The sequence below is a fragment of the Mesoplodon densirostris genome, chromosome 7 (genome assembly GCF_025265405.1).
Source record: "Mesoplodon densirostris isolate mMesDen1 chromosome 7, mMesDen1 primary haplotype, whole genome shotgun sequence".
Taxonomy (NCBI): Eukaryota; Metazoa; Chordata; class Mammalia; order Artiodactyla; family Ziphiidae; genus Mesoplodon; species Mesoplodon densirostris.
Window position 1 is genome coordinate 57,550,038 of NC_082667.1, and position 27,793 is coordinate 57,577,830.

The 27,793-nt window shown below is 41.1% G+C and overlaps 1 protein-coding gene across 1 annotated transcript in view; it reads left to right on the plus strand.

The window, feature by feature from the left end:
- The first annotated feature begins 16,252 nt into the window (after nt 1-16,252).
- Nucleotides 16,253-27,793, plus strand: part of MAP6 (microtubule associated protein 6) — a 62,575-nt gene continuing 51,034 nt past the window's right edge. Inside the window, exon 1 of the mRNA XM_060104804.1 lies at nt 16,253-17,163. Within this exon, the coding sequence (XP_059960787.1) occupies nt 16,253-17,163 (911 nt within the window). The remainder of the gene's footprint in view (nt 17,164-27,793) is intronic.

Below are 27,793 nucleotides of genomic sequence, written 5' to 3' on the forward strand. Positions count from 1 at the left end.
GTTACACCGGACATGGTCCTGCCCACCAGAAAGAAAAGATCCAGCCTCATCCACCAGAACACAGACACCAGTCTGCTCCACCAGGAAGCCTAAACAACCCACTGAAGCAACCTTAGCTGCTGGGGGAGGACACCAAAAACAACGGGAACTACGAACCTGCAACCTGCGAAAAGGAGACCACAAACACAGTAAGTTAAGCAAAATGAGAAGACAGAGAAACACACAGCAGATGAAGGAGCAAGGTAAAAACCCACCAGACCAAACGAATGAAGAGGAAATAGGCAGTCTACCTGAAAAAGAATTCAGAGTAATGATCGTAAAGATGATCCAAAATCTTGGAAAAAGAATGGAGAAAATACAAGAAACGTTTAACAAGGACCTAGAAGAACTAAAGAGAAAACAAACAATGATGAAGAACACAATAAATGAAATTAAAAATTCTCTAGAAGGAATCAATAGCACAATAACTGAGGCAGAAGAATGGATAAGTGACCTGGAACATAAAAGAGTGGAAATAACTACTGCAGAGCAGAGTAAAGAAAAAAGAATGAAAAGAATTCAGGACACTCTTAGTGATTTCTGGGACAACATTAAACTCACTGACATTCGAATTATAGTGGTCCCAGAGAAGAAGAAGAGAAAAAGAAAAGGACTGAGAAAATATTTGAAGAGATTATAGTTGAAAACTTCCCTAATATGGGAAAGGAAATAGTTAATCAAGTCCAGGAAGTGCAGAGAGTCCCATACAGGATAAATCCAAGGAGAAACACACCAAGACACATATTAATCACAACAATTAAATACAAAGAAAAAATATGAAAAGCAGCAAGGGAAAAACAACAAATAACATACAACGGAATCCCCATAAGGTTAACAGCTGATCTTTCAGCAGAAACTCTGCAAGCCAGAAGGGACTGGCAGGACATATTTAAAGTGATGAAAGGGAAAAACCTACAACCAAGATTACTCTACCCAGCAAGGATCTCATTCAGATTAAAAGGAGAAATTAAAACCTTTACAGACAAGCAAAAGCCAAGAGAATTCAGCACCACCAAACCAGCTTTACAACAAATGCTAAAGGAACTTCTCTAGGCAGGAAGCACAAGAGAAGGAAAAGACCTACAATAACAAACCCAAAACAATTAAGAAAATGGTAATAGGAACATACATATCTATAATTACCTTAAATGTAAATAGATTAAGTGCTCCCACCAAAAGACATAGACTGGCTGAATGGATACAAAAAACAAGACCCATATATATGCTGTCTACAAGACACCCACGTCAGACCTAGGGACACATACAGACTGAAAATGGGGGGTTGGAAAAACATATTCCATGCAAATGGAAATCAAAAGAAAGCTGGAGTAGCAATTCTCATATCAGACAAAATAGACTTTAAAATAAAGACTATTACAAGAGACAAAGAAGGACACTACATAATGATCAAGGGATCGATCCAAGAAGAAGATATAACAATTGTAAACATTTATGCACCCAACATAGGAGCACCTCAATACATAAGGCAAATGCTAACAGCTGTCGACAATAACACAATCATAGTAGGGGACTTTAACACCCCACTTTCACCAACGGACAGATCATCCAAAATGAAATAAATAAGGAAACACAAGCTTTAAATGATACATTAAACAAGATGGACTTAATTGATATTTATAGGACATTCCATCCAAAAACAACAATACATTTTCTTCTCAAATGCTCATGGAACATTCTCCAGGATAGATCATATCTTGGGTCACAAATCAAGCCTTGGTAAATTTAAGAAAATTGAAATCGTATCAAGTATCTTTTCCAACCACAATGCTATGAGACTAGATATCAATTACAGGAAAAAAAACTGTAAAAAATACAAATACATGGAGTCTAAACAATGCACTACTTAATAACCAAGAGATCACTGAAGAAATCAAAGCAGAAATCAAAAAATACCTAGAAACAAATGGCAATGAAAACACAATGACCCAAAACCTATGGGATGCAGCAAAAACAGTTCTAAGAGGGAAGTTTATAGTGATACAATCCTACCTTAAGAAACAGGAAACATCTCAAATAAACAACCTAACCTTACACCTAAAGCAATTAGATAATAATAAAAAAAAAACAACCAAATATAGCAGAAGGAAAGAAATCATAAAGGTCAGATCATAAATAAATGAAAAAGAAATGAAGGAAACAATAGCAAAGATCAATAAAACTAAAAGCTTGTTCTTTGAGAAGATAAACAAAATTGAAACACCATTAGTCAGACTCATCAAGTAAAAAAGGGAGAACACTCAAATCAATAGAATTAGAAATGAAAAAGAAGAAGTAACAACTGACACTGCAGAAATACAAAGGATCATGAGAGATTACTACAAGCAACTATATGCCAATAAAATGGACAACCTGGAAGAAATGGGCAAATTCTTAGAAAAGCACAACCTTCTGAGACTGAACCAGGAAGAAATAGAAAAAAAGACCAATCACAAGCACTGAAATTGAGACTGTGATTAAAAATCTTCGAACAAACAAAAGGCCAGGACCATATGGCTTCACAGGCAAATTCTATCAAAGATTTAGAGAAGAGCTAACACCTATCCTTCTCAAACTCTTCCAAAATATAGCAGAGGGAGGAACACTCCCAAACTCATTCTACGAGGCCACCATCACCCTGATACCAAAACCAGACAAAGATGTCATAAGAAAGAAAACTACAGGCCAATATCACTGATAAACAAAGCTGCAAAAATCCTCTACAAAACACTAGCAAACAGAATCCAACAGCACATTAAAAGGATCATACACCATGATCAAGTGGGGTTTATCCCAGGAATGCAAGGATTCTTCAATATATGCAAATTAATCAATGTGATACACCATATTAACAAACTGAAGAATAAAAAGCATATGATCATCTCAGTAGATGCAGAAAAAGCTTTTGACAAAATTCAACACCAATTTATGATAAAACCCTCCAGAAAATAGGCATAGAGGGAAATTACCTGAACATAATAAAGGCCATATATGACAGACCCACAGCCAACATCGTCCTCAATGGTGAAAACTGAAACCATTTCCACTAAGATCAGGAGCAAGACAAGGTTGCCCACTCTCACCACTATTATTTAACATTGTTTTGGAAGTTTTAGCCACAGCAATCAGAGAAATAAAAGAAATAAAAGGAATCCAAATCGGAAAAGAAGAAGTAAATCTGTCACTGTTTGTTGATGACTTGAAACTACACATAGAGAATCCTAAAGGTGCTACCAGAAAACTACTAGAGCTAATCAATGAATTTGGTAAAGTAGCAGGATAAAAAATTAATGCACAGAAATCTCTTGCCTTCCTATACGCTAATGATGAAAAATCTGAAAGAGAAATTAAGGAAACACTCCCATTTACCATTGCAACAAAAAGAATAAAATACCTAGGAATAAACCTACCTAGGGAGACAAAAGACCTCTATGCAGAAATCTATAAGACACTGATGAAAGAAATTATAGATGATACAAACAGATGGAGAGATATACCATGCCCTTGGATTGGAAGAATCAACATTGTGAAAATGACTATACTACCCAAAGCAATCTACAGATTCAGTGCAATCCCTATCAAACTACTACTGGCAGTTTTCACAGAACTAGAACAAAAAATTTCACAATTTGTGTGGAAACACAAAATACCTCAAATAGCCAAAGCAATCTTGAGAAAGAAAAACAGAACTGGAGGAATCAGGCTCCCTGACTTCAGACTATACTACAAAGCTACAGTAATCAAGACAGTATGGTACTCACACAGAAACAGAAATATAGATCAATGGAACAGGATAGAAAGCCCAGAGATAAACCCGTGCACATATGGCCACCTTATTTTTGATAAAGGAGGCAAGAATACACAATGGAGAGATGACAGCCTCTTCAATAAGTGGTGCTGGGAAAACTGGACAGCTACACATAAAAGAAAGAAATTAGAACACTCTCTAACACCATACACAAAAATAAACTCAAGGGGCTTCCCTGGTGGCACAGTGCTTGAGAGTCCGCCTGCCGATGCAGGGGACACGGGTTCATGCCCCGGTCCGGGAGGATCCCACATGCCGTGGAGCAGCTAGGCCAGTGAGCCATGGCCGCTGAGCCTGTGCGTCTGGAGCGTGTGCTCCACAACGGGAGAGGCCACAGCAGTGAGAGGCCTACGTACCGCAAAAACAAAACAAAACAAAAACCTCAAAATGGATAAAGACCTAAATGTAAGGCCAGACACTATGAAACTCTAAGAGGAAAACTTAGGCATAACACTCTATGACATAAGCCACAGCAAAATGCTTTTTGACCCATCTCCAAGAGAAATGGAAATAAAAACAAAAATAAACAAATGGGACCTAATGAAACTTAAAAGCTTTTGCACAGCAAAGGAAACCATAAACAAGACTAAAAGACAACCCTCAGAATGGGAGAAAATATTTGGAAATGAAGCAACTGACTAAGGATTAATCTCCAAAATTTACAAGCAGCTCATGTAGCTCAATATCAAAAAAACAAACAACCCAATCCAAACATGGGCAGAAGACCTAAGAAGACATTTCTCCAAAGAAGATATACAGATTGCTAACAAACACATGAAAGATTGCTCAACATCACTAATCATTAGAGAAATGCAAATCAAAACTACAGTGAGGTATCACCTCACACCTGTCAGAATGGCCATCATCAACAAATCTACCAACAATAAATGCTGGAGAGGGTGTGGAGAAAAGGAAACCCTCCTGCACTGTTGGTGGGAATGTAAATTGATAGAGCCACTATGGAGAACAGTATGGAGGTTCCTTAAAAAACTAAAAATAGAACTACCATACGACCCAGCAATCCAACTACTGGGCATATACCCTGAGAAAACCATAATTCAAAAAGAGTCATGCACCACAACGTTCATTGGAGCTCTATTTACAATAGCCAGGACATGGAAGCAACCTAAGTGTCCATCGACAGATGAATGGATAAAGAAGATGTGGTACATATATACAATGGAATATTACTCAGCCATAAAAGGAAGCGAAATTGTGTTATTTTTAGTGAGGTGGATGGCCCTAGAGTCTGTCATACAAAGTGAAGTAAGTCAGAAGGAGAAAACAAATACCATATGCTAACACATATATATGAAATATTAAAAAATTGGTTATGAAGAACCTAGGGGCAGGATGGGGATAAAGATGCAGACCTACTAGAGAATGGATGTGAGGACACGGAGAGGGGGAAGGGTAAGCTGGGACAAAGTGAGAGAGTGGCATGGACATATGTACACTACCAAATGTAAAATCGATAGCTAGCGGGAAGCAGCTGCATAGCACAGGGAGATCAGCTCGGTGCTTTGTGACCACCTGGGGGGGGGATAGGGAGGGTGGGAGGGAGGGAGACTCAGGAGGGAAGAGATATGGGGTATATGTATATGTATAGCTGATTCACTTTGTTATAAAGCAGAAACTAACACACCATTGTAAAGCAATTTTACTCTAATAAAGATATTTAAAAAAATAATTGTATGGTGTTAATGTCAATTTCCTTCTGGTAATGTACTACAGTTTTTTGAGATGTTACCATCAGGAGATGATAGGTGATGGGTACAGGGTCTTCTGTGAAGTATTTTTGCAACTTCTTGTAAGCAGTCTTCTGCTTATAACTCATTGGGCAGAATCAGGTCACATGACCACTTCTGGCTCTAAGGAAGTCAGAAAGGGAAGGAAGTACACTGTTAATGGGAACTGAAATAAGTTGAGGTATGGTAAACAAGGAAGAATGGGAGTCTGCCACACACCCTCACATCACACACACAGGATAGATTAAAAATATAAAGACAAAACCTTTTAAAGACAATATAAGAGATTATCTTTAACATCATAGTAGCTAAGAGTTCTTAAAAATGCAAAAATTACAACCCACAAAGTTGGATAAACTTTGATTTCACTGATACCTTTGACTATGTTAGAAATTTAAACCTCTGTATTCCAAAATATACTATAGACAAGGTTAAAAGATAAGCTACACACTGGGAGAAGACATTTGCTATACATACAAGCCATAGTAATTGATATGCAGGATGTATAAAGAACTCATAAAATAATTCTTTAAAGTTAACCTAATAGACAAACAGGTAATGCACAGAAACTCCAACAGGAAATAAGCACATGAAAAGAGATGCTTAACCTCTCTAGTGTTCAAATTTAAACACCCCTAATATAACATTTCACAGCCTTCACACTGGCAAAAGTTAAAAAGTCTTATAATACCAAATATTGGTGAGGATCCTGAGAAACAGGAACTCTCACATGTCACAGGTGGGAGTGTAAATTGGTAAAACCACTTTGGAGAGCAAGTTGTTCCTTCTATATTAAAAGAAGCATATAGTATGACCAAGAAATTTTACTTCTGGATTGTCAGCCCTGGAGAAATGCTCTCATATGGTCAGTGGAGATAGACATAAGGAAAAATACCCTGTACCAACTGTAACAACTAAAAAATGGAAACATCCTAACTGTTCATCAATGGAGATGTAGATTTTTTTAAGTTGTTTATCATGCAACAGACTACTAGAGAGCAGTTGAAACAGCCTAACTAAATCTAGCTGTATCAGCATGGATGACTCTCAAATTCCTATTGATTAGGGAAAAGGCACATTGAAAAGGCTTCATTAACTATGATACCACTCAGGAAAAAATACCACATTTATTGTAGGTACATGTGTATGTAATCCATATACAAAAACATACATCTATACCATCTTCTTCTTTAGAGAAAGGAAGGCAGGGAGTGTGTTCACTATGGAACTTAAGATGTGTCTGTATCATTTATTTAAATGGAGCTGCAGAGTCATACCAAGGGGCTCCTGCTGTGAAAATCTGGAGCAGTTTGAGCATCAAAATAAAAAGTGATAGTAATAAACTAAACCCACTGGAAAAAAAAAGAATTCATGAATACATATGGGTATAAACAATGACGTCAACTAATAAACGTATAAGGAATGATGGAGTTAGAAAATCGCTATTTGGCAAACAATAATAATAGTTATTTCAGGCAAGAGCCATCAATAGTTGTTAAAATAGTGGATGAAAGTTTGATGAGTAACAGGAGATCTATAGAGTATCAAAGTATCTGGTTTTTAGTATAATATTTGGATATGATAATACATGAAAGAATTAGGAATATTTACCCTGAGAAAAGAAGATGAGGGAATATAACAGTTGTTTTTGAATATGACTTTAAAATGCTGCCATGGGTGGTCTCAAGGAAACAAAGAAATTGCCTATTGTGGCTCAATAAAGGAAGAATTTCTTAGCCTGCAACAAGTAAATAAATAAATAAATAGTTTAGAAGAATATTCAATTATTCCCAGATTCTAGGAATTTAACATTCATTTTTCTAGGATTCTAGGATGGTATCATCCTATTATTATGAGATTTAGGACTCTAAATAAATATTTTATGATCTAAGATTCTATCCTTCTTTTATTCTGATTCCAGGATTCAAAGATTTCACGATTTTGGTATAATTCCTGTTTCTGTGGTCATACAAGCCATAGCAAAAGCACTGAGGTATTTGACTCCAGTCATTACCTAGTTTCAGAACTGGAAATCCAAAACCACCAGACTCTCTCAGCCAACCCTAATGATTAGGATCAACTCTCCCTGGTTGTGTTCCTGAAGACAGAGGGAAGGCTTCCAATATTTCACTATAATGTGTACTATTTCTGGTAGGTTATTGGTAGATATCCTTTGACATATTAGAACGTTCTAGCTTGCTAAGGGTTTTTAAAAATTAGTTAATGGGGCTTCCCTGGTGGCGCAGTCGTTGAGAGTCCGCCTGCCGATGCAGGGGACACGGGTTCATGCCCCGGTCCGGGAAGATCCCACATGCCGTGGAGTGGCTAGGCCCGTGAGCCATGGCCACTGAGCCTGTGCGTCAGGAGCCTGTGCTCGGCAACGGGAGAGGCCACAACAGTGAGAGGCCCGCGTACTGCCAAAAAAAAATTAATTAATGAGTGTCAACTTTTATCATGTTTTTCAAAATACGACATCTATTTGAGATGGTTGTGTGATGTTTCTCTTTAATCTAGAAGCGTTTAGTATTATATCTACAGATTTTCTATTATTAAAACGTGTTCATTCTTGGGATTAAACACTAATATTGAAATTTTAGTAATTTTATGTAGAATTTTGAATTGTTTGCTGTCATTTCAGTTAGGATTTTTACAGCTATGATTGGCCTATAATTTTTTCTTCCTCATATTATCCTTGTCTATCTTGGTACAACGATTATATTGGCTTTCTAAACTGGGATGGGAAGTTCTCCCTTATTTTTTCTGTTTTATGGAATAATTTACATAGCATAGGGATTGTTTTATGAAAGTTTTGTGAGAATCACCTGTAAGGTCAGTGTATCAGGTATTTTATTTTGTCTTGTTTTGTTTTCCTTTGTGGGTAGATTTTTAACTACTGATTCAAATTATTGAACTATTCAAGCTTTCTATTCCTTCTAAAATCAGTTTTAGTAAGATATATTTTTTTCCTAAGAAAACTTTCTATTTCCCTTGGGTGGGTTAGTTGTATTGCTGCATAAAAAATTACCCTAAAACTTCAACACAGTCCCAGTCAAAATCCCAGCAAACTATTTTGTGGATATCAATAAACTGATTCTAAAGTTTGTATGGCAAGACGAAGACCTAGAGCAGTTGCCACAATATTGAAAAAGGAAGAACAAAGATGGAGGATTGACACTACCTGACTACAAGACTTAACTGTAAAGCTACAGTAATCAAGACAGCATAGTATTGGCAAAATAAGAGACAAATAGATCAATGTAACACAATAGAGATCCCCAAAATAGCCCATGTAGATATGGTTAACTGATCTTTGACAAGGGAACAAAGGCAATACAATGGAGAAAAATCGTCTTTTCAACAAATGGTGCTGGAACAACTGGACATCTACACACAAAAAAATGAATAGAGACAGAAACTTTATACCCTTCGCAAAAATTAACTCAAAATGGATCATAGACCAACATGTAAAATGCAAAACCATAAAACTCCTTGAAAATAGCATAGGAGGACATGAAATAAAGAATTGATACGATGGACTTCATTAAATTAAATACATCTGCTTTTCAAATGACACTGTCAGGAGAATGAGAAGATAAGACACAGACCTGGAGAAAATATTTACAAAAGGCATATCTGAAAAAGGACTGTTATCCAAAATGTACAAAGAACTCTTAACAATCAACAATAAGAAAGTGAACGACCTGATTAAAAAATAGGCAGAAGATCTGAGCAAACACCTCCCCAGAGCAGATGTATAGATGGCAAATAAGCATATAGAAAGATGTTCCACATCATATCTCATTAGGGAAATGCAAATTAAGACAATGAAATACCACTGCACACCTATTAGAAAGGCCATAATCCAGAACATTGACATCACCAAGTGCTGGCAAGGATGTGGAACTTTCATTCATTGCTGGTGGAAATGCAAACTGGTACAGTCACTGTGGAAGACAGGCAATTTCTTACAAATTAAATATTCTCTTGTATGATGCAGTAATCATGCTGCTTTGTATTTACTCAAATGAGTTCAAAATGTATGTCCATTCAAAAACTTGCACATAAATGTTTATAGCAGTTTTATTTATACTTGCCAAGATTTGGAAACAACCATGATATTCTTCAGTAGGTGAATGCATAAATGAACTGCAGTATGTCCAAACAATGAAATACTATTTAGTGCTAAAAAGAAATGAGATACCAAGCCATGAAAAGACATGGAGGAACCTTAAATGCATATTACTAAGTGAAAGAAGCCAATCTGAAAAGGCTGCATACTGAATGATTCCAACTATATGATATTTTGAAAAAGGCAAACCATGGAGACAGTAAAAAGTTCAGTGATTGCCAGGAGCAGGGGGACAGGGAGGGATGAATCTGCCCAACACAGAGGATTTTTAAGGCAGTGAAACTATTCTGTAGATACTATAATGGTGGATACATGTTATTAAACATTTGTCAATATCCATAGACTGGAAAACACCAAGAGTGAACCCTAATGTAGACTATGAACTTTGAGTGTTGATATGTCAATGTAGGCTCATCAATCGTAATAAATGTACTGCTCTGGTGCAGGATATTGATAGTTGGGGAGACTGTGTGGCGATGGGGAGTGGAGTATATGAGAACTGAGTGTATTTTATCCTCAATTTTGCTGTGAACCTAATAAGGCTCTAAGGAATAAAGTATATTTAAAATAAATACATAAGTACATGAAGTTTATTTAAAAATTTAAAAATTACCCTTAAACTTAGCACTTTATTATTATTATTTTTTTATTTTTATTTTTTGCAGTACGCGGGCCTCCCACTGCCGTGGCCTCTCCCCCTGCGGAGCACAAGCTCCAGACGCGTAGGCTCAGCGGCCATGGCTCACGGGCCCAGCCACTCCGCGGCACGTGGGATCCTCCCGGACCGGGGCACGAACCTGTGTCCCCTGCATCGGCAGGCGGACTCTCAACCACTGAGCCACCAGAGAAGCCCAAACTTAGCACTTTAAATAACAATCAATATTTATTACTTCACATAATTTTTATGTGTCAGGAATTCAGGAATGACTAGCTGGGTGCTTCTGCTTCAGGGTGTCTTACGTGAAGCTGCAGTCATGATGTCAGCCAGGGTTGCTGCCATTTGAAGGTTCACTGGAGCTGGAGGATCCACTTCTAATTTGGACCACTCACATGGCTGATAGCAGGAGGCCTCAGTTCCTCAACAGTTGCAGCCGAGCTTGCCTGAGTATCCTCCCAAAATGGTGGCTGGCTTCCCCAGGGTGGGTGTCCAAGGGAGAGCAAGATGAAGCCACAATGTCTTTTCTGACCTGGCCTTGAACCTCACACACCATCATTTTCACAATATCCTATTGGTTGCTTGGGTTAGCTCTAGGCAGTGTGGGAGCGGACTACACAGAGCTATGCATTCCAGGAGGTCATGATTATTGTGTGCCATCCTGGAGGCTCCTACCACACAAGGTTTTTCAAATTTATCAGCAGACAGTAATTCTTAGTATTTGCCAATGAGTCTTTAAATCTCTGCTATATCTACAATTGTCCCTCCTACTATCCTAAAATTGTTGATGTGTGACTTTTGCTTGCTTGTGTGTTTTTGTTTCTGGATGAATCTGTCAAAGGTTTGTCTATTTTAAAGAAGCAACTTTTGAATTTTTTGACAGTTTTTTGACATATGGTTTTTTTTAATTTAATTACCTTGCGTTTTCTTTTTTTTTTCCTCTTCTACTTTCTTTATGTTTGCTCTGGATGATCTCTAACTTCCTGAATCTGATCAGTAGAGTATTTTTAATCTTTCTTTGTTTCGAAAGTACGTATTTAGGTGATTAATTTCCCTGTGAATATTGTTTTTAGCTGCATCCCATAAACTTTGATGTATAATGTTTCATTTTCTTTCAGCACTGAATATTCTCTGGTATCCATTATAATTTCTTTTTAAACCCATGAATTATTTAGAAGTATTTTTTTTGCTTAATTTCTAAACATGTGGAGGTTTGTGATTATCTGGTGTTACTGGTTCCTAATATTGCACCGTCATCAGAAGAAGTGATTTGTAGCAGTCTTTGGTACTTGTTTATGTTTGTTTTGCAGCCTACTATATGGTCAACTTGTATATATTCCATTTAAGTTTGAAAAGAATATGTATTCTCTAATTGTTGGATGCAGGGTCCATTAGATCAAGCTTATTAATTGTTTAAATCTTCTACATTCCTAACAACATTTTATGTTTGTTTTACCAGTTACTTAAATGTGTTTTTTTAATCTCTCTTTTTGATGATAATAATGGATTTGTGCATTTTTTCTTAAAATTCTAGCAAGTTTTGCTGTATATATTTTGAAGCTATATTGTTAGATACAAACTATGTCATATATTTCTGGTGAATTGTTTCTTCTATTTTTATGTGATGACTGTTCATTTTTATCCCCAATTATGATTGTTGTTTTAAGATCAATTTGTCTGATATTAATATAATGGTATCAGCTTTCTTTTGGTTAGTATTTGCCTGCTACACATTTTCCATCACTTTTTGTCCATATTTATGTGTCATTATGTTCTAAATATGTTTCTTGCATACAGTGTATAGTTGTGTTTTGTTTTGTGTTTTTCTCCAGTCTGACATTCTCTTTTAACCGGAAAGTTTTGATCATTTGCATTTACCTCAATCACTAATATATTTGGAAATATTCCTACCACCTTGTATTCTATTTTCTATTTGCTATGTGTTTTCTTTGCTTATTTTTACCCTTTTTCTGGCCTTAATAAGGTTTTCTATATCTGCTTTTCTTTCCTTCCATGTGCATTTTTAAGTTAATAAACATTTTAGGTTAATAAGTTAATCAGTAACTCTTCTCCTCACAAACAAATAAGGACTTTGGAATACTTTAACTCTGATCACTCTCTCCCATCTTACATGTATCTTAGTTCCACACTGTCTTCATGTTCCTCAAATTAGTTCAAGCATGGCCAGATCCACATGCTCAAATGGATAAAACACTGAGACAGAGACCCCAAAGCAGTGGTTCAAAGAAGAGAAAAGTGTGTGTCTTTCTCACATAACAGTGCAGAAGCAGGCAGGTGGTCCAAGGCTGCTGGGAGAGCTCAGTGCTAGGAGGTCATCCAAGATAGGTTTCCTCTATCTTGTTCTCTATCCTCCCATACCCAGGGGTGAATCCTGGCACCTGAACGTTCTTATCCACCATGTCATAGGCACTGTAACCCCCAGATGATAATTCACCTCTACCGTGTCCACATTCTACACTAGATGAAGCTGAACCCAAGCAACTTCTTTAAGGAAGTGGCCTGGAAGTACATATGTTGCACTTTGCTGCAGGAAGTTGGAAAATGTTGTCTCTGGTTGGGTAACCAAGAGCCCAACTAAAACTTGGAAGGTTTTGTTCCTAAAAGGAAGAAGGATAGAATGAGCTTGGGACACAAATTGCAGTCTTCCATAGACATCATCAGAATCTTGCATCCTCTTTTGATTTTCTCTGTTTGATTCAGCCTTAGGCAGGCAGCCTCCCCCAGTGATGGCAAAGATGGTCACTAACAACCATAGCCTCATGGTCTCCCATGTAGCAATTCAGTGAAAAAGAGAGTGGCTCTTTACAGATAGTTTCAGCTAAAGTCTAGGATTTCCTCCAATTGGTCCAATGTGGATCACATGTCAATCAGTAAACTAGTCACTTTGGCCAGCATGATGCAGTGACTGGCAAACAGATGTGGGTCACATAGTCACATCTAGAAGTGGACTGAGTAGGGTTAACCCCACCCAAATCATATGGACTGAAATTAGAAAAGGAACAGTCTCCAAAATCAAATAATGAGGTGTTATTATCATCAGAATTGATGCTAAGCAATCCACGTAACAGATAACCATTAGACTTGACTATCCCACTGAGCCATTGTATGGTTCAAGAAAGTTGTACAATTGAACGTGTTTAGACAATCCAAATGAATGAATGTGGGAGGTGATATTGATGATGAAGTTGCCTGGAGCACTCTTACTTACACTTCTGCTAGGAAAGTTCCTACTCATCTGTCGTTAGTCATTCATTCAGCACCTTGTGAATGAACCTCTCTTGTGCTGACCATACTATTTGCTAATTATTTATTTATGTATCTATCTCCTAGTCCTTTCATAATGCACCCCTGTAATTGAGGGCTCCCCCAGAGCTAGAATTCATCTGTGTTCCACAGTGCCCAAGGCACAGAGTGGGCATCTAAATTAAGGAAGGGTAAAGTCTCAATGACTCTTAATGACCTCCAACTCCAATTGCTAGTCCATCTTTTTACCTTTGGAAATAATTATTGGAAAGACAGAAGCCAAATCCCAGGGAGTTCTGCAGAACTGGGGAGAGGAAGGGTGAGACCAGATTATTTTGTTTATAGAAATGTATCTCCTCATGACTGAAAACAGTGCCCGGCATCATTTTATTTGTGGAACTCAAATCAAATCACCAAGAGGCCAAGACCCAAGTAGGAGGAAGTTCAGCAGACAATTGACTAATTAGAGCTGTCTTCTCATCCTGTTTGATTCTAAGGTTTAAAAGAAAAGCTGTATTTTGCAATCAATTCCCAATCTAAACACATAAATGACTTTCCCCCCCATAAATACCAATGCCCCCAGCTTAACTGAGGCTGAAAACTCTGTCTGTATTGGAGAGAAACAGAGCTGTAGGCCAGTGAATGTAGCTAGGGGTAGGGAGTGGAAAACAGTGCAAGGAGATACCAAAAGGAGATACTCAGAAGAACAAGAGGACTTCCTGGAGAAGGTGTCCAAGTGCCTGGCCTGCTTGGGAATCTCCACCTATGGGTTTCCGAGGGTGGGTCCTGTGAATACTAATAGCTACCATTTATTGAGCCACTGGTATATTCCAGATATTGTGGTAAGCACTTTTAGTGATTATCTCATTTTAATTCTCAGAACAACCTTGTGAGTTGAGAGCTGGCACCCCCATTCAAAGATGAAAGTAAAGGTCAGAAAGTTGCAGTGATGTGCCCATGGCCATGAGCTAAGGCATGCAAAAGCCAGGATTTGAATCCTCTGGGATCTGATTTGACTCATAGCTTCTGCTTTGAGTCCTTAGCTATCTTCACAAAACCACTTTGAGGTAGCTATTATTTCCTCCATTCTATAGGTGAGGAGACTGAAGTTCAGAGATGACCCAACTTGTCCAAGCGACACAGGTAGGAAGTATCAGAGCCAAAGCAGGGACATCTGACTCCAGAATTTTTCTGCCTCCCAGGTAGAAGAAAAGCAAAGGCTAGGGGTCAGGAATATGGCAGAAAGCCACTGCATGTCAGGCTTACCCTTTCCCAGGACACGATCTCGCTGTTTCCCACCCTCCCCGACCTCCTCACTTAGGCCCCTTTCAAGAATTTACTTCTCACTGTCTCCCCTCCAGTGTGGCCCCTGGGCTGAACAGGGATTGGATGGTTCTTGGGAAGCTCTAAGACATCCCTTCCCCCAAGGGTCCCCTAGGAAGGGAACAGCTAAGGTACCATCAGTCTGCAGGTTCCTCTTCCCATATCTGAGCGAGGTCTGTGGATAAGACTGACAAGTGCTTGGATCAGAAGCCAGCCACAGGGGTTCAAATCCAGGCCAGAGACTTTGGCCAATAACAGGAGCTTCCTTTTTAAAAAACCTATATTCTGGGACAGACATTTCACTAGGGGTTTCCTCCGTATTTTTAAACTGAATCCCCCCCACCCTTCCCACATGTTTGACCCTATTTCACAGAAGAGGAGCCTGAGGCTCCCAGTTGGGAAGCAACCAGTGTAAGGATAGCAAGTCATAAGGAGCCTGGTACTTGAACCTACCTAGGCCCCAGATTCTGTTGTTGCCTAGGAACTGAAGAGGGAGGAGCTGCCAGATCAGAGGGAGGAGGGAAAAGAGAGAGGGCGAGTTCCCAGCAGCGCGCGCTGACGACAGCAGGTGATTTTTTTTCTGCATCGCGCTATCTCTCAGCATCTTTCCTGGATTTTTACCCCCCCCCCCCCTCTGCTGACCGGCAGAAAAGGGTGGGGCCGCTTCCCCGCAGCAGAGACGGCAGCGGCGGCAGCGGCGGCGGCGGCTGCAGCATCATTGGGAACAGTGGTGGCGGCAGCAATGCTCGGTCTCCTCAAGAGGTGATCTCCTCTGAGCCCTGCTAGGTGGCCGGCTGCGACCGGACGCCGGCGGGAAGCAGAAGATAGAGCTTTGTTCGCGGTCCCTGCGGCCACACTGCCCGGCCTTTCCTCTGCGCCATGGCTTAAGCCTGCAGCCACCTAGCCTTGCGTTGCCTTGCTTGGCAGGGGTCTGAGCGCCGCAGCAGCCGCAGGGAGGGGCGCGTCCCAGACTCCCTCGCCCGGGGACCCGGGACGCGGTGTCTCACGCTGCGGTGCCCACAGCAGACCGCGCTCCCGAGAGCTGTGCGGCGGCTCCGGAGGCGTTTACAGCCGGGCATCGAGGGACTTTACGGACTTTCTCAGTGATAGCTCTGCCCACCCAACCTTCCCGGGTGCTCTCTGAGGTAGGAGGGCGCGGTAGCTCAGGCCACCAAGGAAAACACGGTGAGAACCAGATTGGCCGGACGAGGGCCAGGGGACTGAGGAAGATTAGGGACTTGCTTTAGAATCTAGCAAGGAGAGGGAGGACTAGCTCTGAGGCGAGCACCATGGCGTGGCCGTGCATCACCCGCGCCTGCTGCATCGCCCGCTTCTGGAACCAGCTGGACAAGGCAGACATCGCCGTGCCGCTGGTTTTCACCAAGTACTCGGAGGCCACCGAGCACCCGGGGGCCCAGCCGCCGCACCAGCAGCCGGCGCAGCCTGCGCAGCAGGCGCCCGCGCCCCCCTCGGCGCGCGCGGTCGCCATAGAAACGCAGCCGGCCCAAGGCGAAGGGGAGGCGGTTGCCCGGGCAACAGGGCCGGCGCCGGGGCCTAGCGGCGAACGCGAGGCTGGGGCCATCTCTGGCCGGAGCGGCCCAGGCCCGGGCTCTGGCTTCGGCTCCACCTCCAGCGCGGGCCCCGCGGACTCGGTGATGCGGCAGGACTACCGCGCCTGGAAGGTGCAGCGGCCGGAGCCGAGCTGCCGGCCGCGCAGCGAGTACCAGCCTTCGGACGCGCCCTTTGAGCGCGAGACCCAGTACCAGAAGGACTTTCGCGCCTGGCCGCTGCCGCGACGCGGGGACCACCCGTGGATTCCCAAGCCAGTGCATATCCCCACGTCCTCCCAGGCGGCGGCGCCTGTGCTCGGGGCGCCCCAGCGCCGGCCGCAGAGCCAGGAGCGCTGGCCGGTGCAGGCCGCCGCCGAGGCCCAGGAGCAGGAGGCGGCCCCTGGAGGAGCAGGTGGCCTTGCGGCTGGAAGGGCGACCAGTGAGGAAGAGCGCGACACACGCAAGAAGGCTGGGCCCGCCTGGATGCTGCGTCGCGCCGAGGGAATGGGGCACGAGCAGACGCTGCTGCCCGCAGCCCAGGCCCAGGTCCAGGCCACGGGCCCCGAGGGAGGCAAGGGGCGTGCGGCGGCCGACGCCCTCAACAGGCAAATCCGCGAGGAGGTGGCGAGTGCGGTGAGCAGCTCTTACAGGTGAGACGCGGCCCGCAGCTCAGGCCACGGGGCTGGTCATCCTTACCCTCTCCCACAGATTCTCTGCATCGCAGGCCTCCCTGTCAGCCTCCCCCTCCAGCCCAGAACACACCCCCTCCCCCTCCCCAGCCCTGGCCGACTGCTCTTTGGCTCTTCCTTTTGTGAAAGCTGTTAGTATTATCCATCCCATCTTGCCAAAGTCTTTCACTTAACCACTTCAGCCATCTTTTCCCCATCTCTGCCCCACCCCGAGTCCCTGCCTGCCCAACAGAGACCTTTGCAGTTTCTTCACTGGCTATGCTTCCATTCTGCCCCACCCAACTCACTGGCTGCATTAGCCTGGATGCTGCCCCTTGCTGGCTCAGCTGCCGCCCAAGGGCCTCTGTGCCTTCCTGCAGGGCCAGTCCTCCCCAAAGAAGAGTGATCTCTCCCCCTTCCCCTCCTCCCTAGCCCGGTTCACTTGGCCCTTCATTCTTACCCCCTCTATCTCAATCCCTGGGAGACCACCAAGCACCACACCCTTTTCTAGATTCCCTGCCGGTCCCTTATAGAGCACCCTCCTTTTCAGCCACTTACGCTGAAGGCAGATTCCTTACACCTCTAGCTGTGACTCACTGGGCAAGTTTCTTAACATTTCTTGGCCTAGGGTTCTTATCTGTAAGACGTGATGGATAATAGATTCTTCTCTTAGATTGTTTGCTCATGTATTGATTTAATATTAAATACTCAGCACATTTTTGAGCACCTACTATATGCTAAGCACTGTGCTAGGCATTTTGAAGATTAAATGAGATGATTCAGGAGGAGAATTATGCCTGGCACATGGTAGGTAATTAGTACATCTTGGTTCCATTCCAGCCTTCTACATGATGCCTCATTATTTTGATTTCCACTTCCCAGACTCTTCCAGCCTTCTCCCCTATTGATGCATCTCCTTTCTTTTTATGTTTGCCAAATGTAGTTCTCATTCTGTTACCACCAAGAACCCTCTCTTCAGCACATTTAAATTCCCTTTAAATGAATGCCTTCAACAAGAGCATATTTATTCATTCATTCTCTCTCTCTTTTTCTAGAATTCTCCCTCTGCTGCAGCCTCAGTCCTTCCAGTCTGCTTTCTCACCCTTCATTCATTTAATATGTATTTCTGAATGCTTAGCTTTCAGTCCTACCCTTATGTTTCAAATGGAAACAATTAGCTAACAGATCACTGTTGACTATGAATATGTGGCATTAGGTTTGGGGTCTCTGGGGAAGCAGACGTACACGATGAGTAACTGAGCTAGAGGTGTTCAAAATGTGGCTTATGGGGTCCTTCATCAATGCCACAGCCAGTTGCCTCCTTCCTGCAGGAGGGTGTGGACAGGAAGACTGCAGAGTTAGTGTCTTTTGCCAGGACCTTATATATAGCCTCATCAGACTGATGTCCTTCTCCATTAAATATGACAAACACTCCCTCTTATGCTGAGGAAGAATAGCATTGATAGACATCCTCTCTTGTTAGGACAAAATCTGCCCCTCACTCAGGTATTACCTCTGGAAAGCATTTCCCAATGAAAAGGGGCAGTTAATCAATTGGCCCCTATTCCTTCTTCCTGAATTCCACCTCCCACCTGGCATTTGTCTCTTGGTGTCTTGTTATCATGACCATACTTGTCCCCCAGGAATACACCACTTCCTTTTAAAGCTCTGGGTCAGGCAAGGACATGGATCCTTTTCCTTGGTTCTAGCTATGAGAAGGTGGAATTTTCACAAAATCTTTATGCTGTTACCAAGGAGAATCAAAAAGAAAAGAAAGGAAACAAATAAGCAAGGGGAATAGAAAAACAAAGCCAAGATACAATTTTATGACTCTGTCATGGCTTTGTTGTTTACAGAGCCCTACCTTTGTTCCCTAAGAACCCTAAGGTTGGCCTAACATCACAGATTTCTGGACTGGCCTCTTCATCATCCTACTCCCAGTCTACCACCCTGCGGCAGGTGGAACCTTACCACCTACCAGACAGAATCTACCTCTCCTCACCTCAATACAGTCAATGCCAATCAAGAGAGATCCAGATTCTCAAATCTCATTTGATGATCCTACTCAGTTTATGTTTCCAGGCTGGTAGGACTTGCTTTGGGCATAAATGATGGTTCGGACAGTCAGGGCGTAAACCACCCTTCAGACACAACTCACTCCAAATATTTTGGGTTGTACCTTTGTTCTGTGTAGCCTCTTTCCTCCCAAACAACACCTTAACTGTGCAGTAAGCATGTCATGCTTTACAGTTAGAATTACACACATCCTGCAAGTGATTTGATTGAACAGGGGCAGGCTATTCTCTAGCAGCTGGTAAGAATGGTTGTTTTTCATAGCTATCAGAATTTCATCAACCTGTCAAGAAAAATCTCTGTGTATCTCAAAAAACATTTTTTTCTAATTTGAGTCTTCTGTAAAATTTAATTATGCATATGACTTTGGGATCAGCAGTTCCATTTTGCTGTATCATCAGAAGGATTTTGAAGCATTAAGAGAATAAGTATTGCTAAGAAACATCAATTTCTTTAATGGACAATTTAAATACTTGACAAATTTGATGTGAAATTTAACATTATTTTTTGTTCCAGAAGAAAAATTAATAATAGGGAAATGCACTTTGGGTGAAAGTAGATATGAAGAAATAAGATAATCAATTAATTAAGTATACTATAAAGAAAAAATGCCTGGAAATTATAGGCTTATCTGGAACATTGATTTCCCCCCCCCCCATTCTCTCACATCCTTTTCCTTGCTAGGATTCTAAATATCTCCTGAATTTAAGTATGTTCCATGTCTTCTGTAGATGAGCCTTACATCACCTTAGAAGCCAAGCTGGGCTACATTTCACTGATAATTTGATTGACAAATCCTTTTCTTCTGCCACTCTACATAAATCATGGTGGTTTACACCATGGTGACTAGTTCATCTCATGGGCTTTACAAATGACATCTGTCACGTAACATCAGTGTGAGCAGTTTGCTTAATTAAATAGAGAAAGGATATACAATCCATCAGCTTGATATATTGGTACATAACATAAAATATATATTCAGCATCCAGAGTCATATACATGCTATTTGGTTTTCTACTGCAACGTACAATCAGTAGATAATATCAAATGTCCTTTGACACTATGGTTTTGAGAAACCTTCCCTGTTCAACAGTTCATTTAATTCATAACCTATCCACACTAACCTGAGACTTTTTGCATTCAAGCGGTATCTGAGGTATCTTTAGAATTATTCTCAATCATGAAGTTGATTTTCAATACATTCATATTACATAAATGATATTATAAAATTGAGAAACATGTCTTCATTATTTTTAATGTTAAGGATGGATTTTACTGCGCAGCTATTTGTGACTTTAGACCTAGCATTCTCAGTTAGGAAATAGATGAGTCATAGGAGGGGATTAAAATTCCTCTCTCAGCCAACCCCATTGCCCCAGCCATCGGTTAAGAGTGATAGATGGGGTAGCAGGTGGTCCCCATAGAAATGCTAATGAGCAAATTTTCCTGGAAACAATCAGCTGGGGCACCAAGAGGTAGAATTAATAAACCAGAGGCAAAATAGTACTTGAAAAATGAGAGCGGTAACAAGGAAATCAGAAAGAAAAAGAGCCTTTCCTATCTACCCTGCAGTCTTCCATAAAGGTTAGAGAAAGGCCCATCTGACTTGGCTTATGCTATACAGAACTGCCCTGTGTCTACAGGGCAACTGCCCGTTTCCCTAGGATCTTCCTGACTAAATCCCAGCAATACTTCAAGGCCAATCTCAGATACTAGTCTTCAACAACGCCTTCCAGGTCCTGCTACGCAGGACTAATTTTACTCTGATTCTCTTTTCGTATTCTGTACACTTCTCATTGTCTGCTTGATTGTAAGATACTTTTGTCTCTGTCTGCCTCCCCTACCAGATAGGAACCCTTGAAGGGAAGGGCTGTATTTTGTTCATCTCTGTATCTCTCACAGTGTAACATTGTGCCTAACTATCATATAGGTTTGTTGAATCCAGTGAAATTTTTAAAGTTAGATGGAAAATTTATTCACCTACATATTGATTCATTTCATTCAGTTTCATTTAGCTGAATTAATTTTGGAAAATGACCACCAAGCCCCTGCAATGTATCAGACAGGATACTGGAGATACCAAAAAGTGATAACCCTATGTAAAGAAATTGTGTTTTCCTTAATCAAAATAAAGGGCGATTCCTACTCGGTTAGCACTAGAAGTAAATGTTCAAATGGGGAAGGGCAGCAAACCTTACAGACCTGACTCTAGGTGTACCTTTACCCAGGGCAGTGGTCCCCAACCTTGGCTGTACAATGGAATCACTGGAGAACTTCAAAAATGCTGTTACATAGCTACCTTGCCCAGAGATTCTGATTTAATTGGTCTGGGGTATAGCCTGCGCATGTGAATCTTTTCAAACTGCTCCAGATAATTCTCATGTGTAGTTCAGGTTATGACCTCTTCCCTTAAGACAGAGGTTCTCAAAATTTAGTACGCAAAAAAATCATCTGGAGAGCTTTCTAAAATGCAGATTCCCGGGCCTCATCCTCAGACATGCTGATTCAGTACTTTTAAAATGGAGCCTAAGGGGCCTCCCTGGTGGCGCAGTGGTTAAGAGTCCGCCTGCCGATGCAGGGGATACGGGTTCGTGCCCCGGTCTAGGAGGATCCCATATGCCGCGGAGCGGCTGGGCCCGTGAGCCATGGCCGCTGGGCCTGCGCATCCGGAGCCTGTGCTCCGCAACGGGAGAGGCCACAACAGTGAGAGGCCCACATACCGCAAAAAGAAAAAAAAAAAAAAAAAAATGGAGCCTAAGAATCTATATTTTAAGAAGCACTCTAGGTAATTTTTATGCAGGTTAACCTCAGACTTATTTGCGAAAACTCCGCTTGAGAAGATTTGCTATCTTTAAGGTATTGAGTTTTCCCATATACAAACGTGGTATTGCTTGCCATTTATTTGTCTTTTTGTCCTTCACTTATATTTTGTAATTTTCTCCACAAAAGTCACACACACACACACACACACACACACACTAGTTTTTAAGTTTTATTTTTCTATATTTAAGCCTCTAATAATATAATTGGATTTAACTTTATGTATGGAATGAGGCTGGGAACTGATTTTCCTTTTTCCCATATGGAAAGTCATTTATCCCAATACCCTTTTTTTTTTTTTTTTTTTTTTTGCGGTACGCGGGCCTCTCACTGCTGTGGCCTCTCCCATTGCGGAGCACAGGCTCCAAACCCGCAGGCTCAGCGGCCATGGCTCACGGGCCCAGCCGCTCCGCAGCACGTGGGATCTTCCTGGACCGGGGCACGACCCCGTGTCCCCTGCATCGGCAGGCGGACTCTCAACCACTGCGCCACCAGGGAAGCTCCCAATACCCTTTTTAACAGTTCAACTTTTCCCCATTAATATTCCCACTGATATCTCTTCTATCACATAAGGGTCGCGTATGCTTGAATATATTTCTGAGATCTCTGCTCTATTCCATTAATCTGAGCTAATGCCATACTATCATCTTTTTTTCTGAGCTATTTAAAATTAGTTTTCCTACTTTCAAGCGTATATCTTATTACATTTTCTAATTTGTTATTGCTCATATGTATTAATTTTTATATGTTTTTATTGTATTCAACAACTTTACCACACTCTAATTTTGTTTGTAGATTCTCTTGGACTGTCTGTGGAGATAATGTATACTTTTAGCAAATACCAGTTTATTCTCTTCATTCTGATATTCATATATTTTTGTGTGTATGTATATTGCTACACTGGTGAGGATATCCATATAGTTTTTTTTTTTAATGCTCTTTCTTTCTTTCTTTCTTTCTTTTTGCCTGCGTTGGGTCTTCATTGCTGCACAGGCTTTCTCTAGTTGCTGAGAGCGGGGGCTACTCTTCATGGGGGTGTGTGGGCTTCTCATTGTGGTGGCTTCTCTTGTTACAGAGCACAGGCTCTAGTTCAGTAGTTGTGGCACGCGGGCTCAGCAGTTGTGGCTCGAGGGCTCTAGAGCACAGGCTCACTACCTCTTTGTAGTGTTGATTTGCACTTCCTGCACGGCCTTTGTTGCTCCGCGGTATGTGGGATCTTCCCGGACCAGGGCTCGAACCCGTGCCCCCTGCATTGGCAAGCAGATTCTTAACCACTGCACCACCAGGGAAGTCCCTCCATATAGTTTTGATAATAGGCTTCTTTGTCTTGAGACATGGGAATGCTTCTTAAGTTTCATCATTAAGTATGAGGATTGCTCTGTGTCATTATAATATAGCATCATATCAGGTTAAGAAACTTGTCTTTATACTAGTTTACTAGGGGTTTCTAAAAATGTGGATTGGTATTGAAATTTTTTTTGAATTTTTGAATTCCATTTTATTTATTTTTTTATACGCACGTTCTTATTAGTTGGTATTGAATTTTATTAAATGATTTTTTTGACATCAACTGAGAAAGTCTTATGGCTTTTATTTTTAATCTGCTAATAGATTTTTCTGATACTGAACCATCTGCCCATTCCTAGGATAAATCTTACTTAAAAATATAGCTTATGATGCTGAATTCTTTTGCTACTTTTTATTTGAAATGTTTGCATATATATTCATAAGTGAAATTAGTCAAAAATTTTTTCCTTTTTTATATCAGTCTGGTACAGTATTGGAATCATGGTTATGTCTATAAAGTTAGATAGTTAGATTTTTCTCTTTTTCAGTTATTTGGAACAATTCTTATAACAAGTACTCCTCCTCAAATATCTGATAAGAGTCTCCTGTAAAGCTCTCTGTACCTGGTGTCTTTTTCATGAATAGACTATTTTTTTTACTACCAGTTTGATGTCTTTAATAGATATTCATTTATTCAGCTTTTGTATTTCTTCTTGAGCCAATTTTAGTAATTTATATTTTTCTAGGAAATGTTATATATTTTTTTAATTTTTCAATTTATTGACATAAGAGTCACCATAGCACTATCTTGTGGATTTTAAAATCATCTCTACTTATCTGCAGTTACATCGCCTTTCATACTTAATATTAATTGGTGCCTTCTCTCTTTTTTTTCATAATTGTCTTATTGAGGTTTGCTTAGTCTTTTCAAAGAATCAAATTTTGGTTTTGTTGATCATCTCCCGTTTCAGTAAGTTTTGCTCTTATTTTTACTATTCCTTTACCTTTTATGCTCTGAGAGGTAAGCATAGGTCATGTTAGGAACAGTTTTATATCCCTGGCTGAGAAGTTTGGATTTTTTTTTTTTTAAAGAAATGAGTCACTGAAGGAATCTAGGTAGAGGAAACTACATGATAGTTTAATATGATTTAAATTTTATTAATGTCGTACTGACCGGTGACCAGGGGAGGTTAGAGAAAGGGCCTTTCAATAACGAGCCTATTGGAATAATCCAGGGACAATGATAAAGCCTGAACTGAGGCTGTGGGACTGGAGATTTATAACATAGTACGTACAGTTACTGAGAAACAGATCTTAATGACCAATTGAGATGCAAGGAAGAGGGTAAATCCAGGATAACTCTTTTCTGGTTTGGGTAACTGGTAGTGGTCCTAGTCATTGGAACTGAGGGGTGGGATAGGGAGCGTGGGAGGGAGGCTCAAGAGGGAAGGGATATGGGGATATATGTATACATATAGCCGATTCACTTTGTTGTATAGCAGAAACTAACACGACGTTGTAAAGCAATTATACTCCAATAAAGATATTTAAAAAAAGAAGGAACAGACTTTTATTTAGAATTCTATGATGAATGTAGAGGAGAAAAAAGTCAGGAATGGAAGTTGAGCTTATTTTTAGTATCTAGAATTTGAGTTGTCTATGAGATATCTGACAAGAAATTTCAAGGGGCAGCTGAATAAATGGATCTGAAGTGTAGAGAGAGATCCGGGCTGTGATTTGAAACATCCTGTGGATTTTTTTTTTTTTTAAGAAGATGTTGGGGGTAGGAGTTTATTAATTAATTTATTTATTTTTGCTGTGTTGGGTCTTTGTTTCTGTGCGAGGGCTTTCTCTAGTTGTGGCAAGTGGGGGCCACTCTTCATTGTGGTGTGCGGGCCTCTCACTATCGCGGCCTCTCTTGTTGTGGAGCACAGGCTCCAGACACGCAGGCTCAGTAGTTGTGGCTCACAGTCCTAGTTGCTCCGGGGCATGTGGGATCCTCCCAGACCAGGGCTCGAACCCGTGTCCCCTGCATTAGCAGGCAGATTCTCAACCACTGCGCCACCAGGGAAGCCCTGTAGATATTATTAAAGCCATGGGAGGAGGTGAAATCATCCCTAGAGAGGAAGTAGAGAAAATTAGCCATCAGAGAATGGAACCCTGAGAGATACATGTATTTGGGGTACTGACAGCAGAAGGGATAACCATGAAAAAGACAAAAGAGTGATCAGGAGGGAGGGAAGAAAAGCAGGAGAGAGACTAATCATGGAAACCACATTGGGCACCTAACTCAGCAAAGCCTTATGCTGCCCTGGAAATTTTTACTGAGGCATTACTGTGTGCAAAGCATTTTTCTAGATCATTGGTTGACCTTGTGCAGTTAGATATAATGTTACTGAAATTAACCCACAAAGAGGAGAGGAGATAAGATACACACAATTAATCCTTGGTTGCTGTCCTAGAAAAAAATGGCATCTAATGCATCTATGAACTTTCAAAAAAAGTCAAGCCAGTGATAGTTCTAAATCTATAATCACAAAGAATCACTGTGTCCGGGATATAAAACTAAAATAATTCAGCAACGTCCACTAGGATTAAAGAGCCATCTCTGTAATCAATGCAGCTTTGGCTTTTCAAATTAGGTCAGTTGTAGACATCTAGACAGGTGAGCTTCTAATGCTCCGCCAAATGAAGAAAACTGCAAATGGACTGCGACCAGCAAACCAAAAATTCTCTCGATGTTCACTAAAGATGCTAGTTTTCACCATTAGAAACAATAGTAGTAGTTACTCAAGTGCCTCCTATGTTCCTGGCAGGCTGCTAGAAACTTTAGATGCATTTTCACCTGTAATCTTTATAGTAGCTCTGCAGAAGTGGTACTGTTACTTCCCTGTTAGAGCTGAGGACCCACAAGGCCTCTTGTCTGTCTTTAGGTTTTAAAACTGTTGAAGGCACAGACTTTGTCTAACACTAATCTTTCTCTACACAGGGCACTTCCTCCACGTCATATTATCATGTATTGTCTCAAACCATTTTCAATCCACGGAATATTGATTAGTGTCTGCTCTATATCTGGCTAATTCCTAGGAAGACAAAGTAGTCCTTGCTCTTGGAAGACTTATGTTTATTAGGCAGAGGCAGGTGAGCTGAAAAGTTATAGGTGCCCTAACAAAAAGTCTATGCAGGGTTTGGTGGAGCAGAGGAGAGAGAGGTTAAGTCTACTTGATTTGAGGGTTATCAGGGAAAGGGTTCAGTAGAGAAGGGACTGGTAGGCTGAATCGTCAAAGATGAATGGGCATTAAGTGGGGAAGGGATCAGTCTGAGTAAAAGTACAGAAGAGAAATTGTCAGCAGTTCTGAGCAGGTAGAACTTAGAGGTCTCATTGGATGAGGATAGAATGGCGAGAGGAGGACCAGGTAGGTAGGCTGGGCCAGCTCCTTTATCCTATGAGCAAATGAAGAAGGAAGATTAGGTTTTGGATTTTAGCAAAGGTGACTTTGGCAGCAGTGGGAAGGATGGATTGGAGGGGATTAGACTGGGAGCATGGAATCCAGAAAGGAAGCTGTGGTCTAGGTGAGAGATGATGAAGACCTCCAGCCAGGAAAGGATGTAAACAAGCACTGATAGTACAGAATAACATAAGGCTAATTGAAAGTCGGCAGAAAGGGAGAGGGAAGAGTCTAGGATGTTTCCTTTGGATGCTTTGGATGTCTAGGGAAACAATCATTCACTGAGATAGATAGCATAGTTTTGGATAAGTTGAATTTGAGGTGTCTTTAGAAAGACTACATGGAGGTGTTCAATAGAAAATGAAAATAGAAACCCACACTGCTGGTAAAGGATGTAAATTGCTACAATCACCTTATAAAACTCTTCAGCATTATCTATTCAAGTTAAACATATGTTTACTCTATGACCCAGCAATTGCACTCTTGAGTATATACCTAGCAAAAATGAGTGCAGAAGCCTTGTACAAGAATGTGTAGCAGCTTTATTAATAATAGCTAAAAAGTAAAATCAACCCAAATGTCCATCCACAATAGGAAAAATACACTGTGGTATATTCATACAGTGGACTATCACCTGGTAGGGTGTGGTAGACAGAATCATGGTCCCCTTTCCCCACCCCAGAATGTCCACATCCTAATTCCTGGAACCTGTGAATATGTTACATTACAAAGCAAAAGGGACTTTGCAGATGTCATTAAGTTAAGGCTCTTGAGGTGGGATGAGTATCCTGGATTATCCAGATGGACCCATTGTAATCACAGGGACCCTTATAAGTGAAAGAGGCAGTGTCACAGTGATGCAGTGTGATAAAGACTTGGCCAGCCATTGTTGGCTTTGCAGACGGAAGTGGGACATGCACCAAGGAATGCACCAGCTTCTCAGAAGCTGGAAAAGACAAGGAAATGGATTCTTCCTAGAGCCT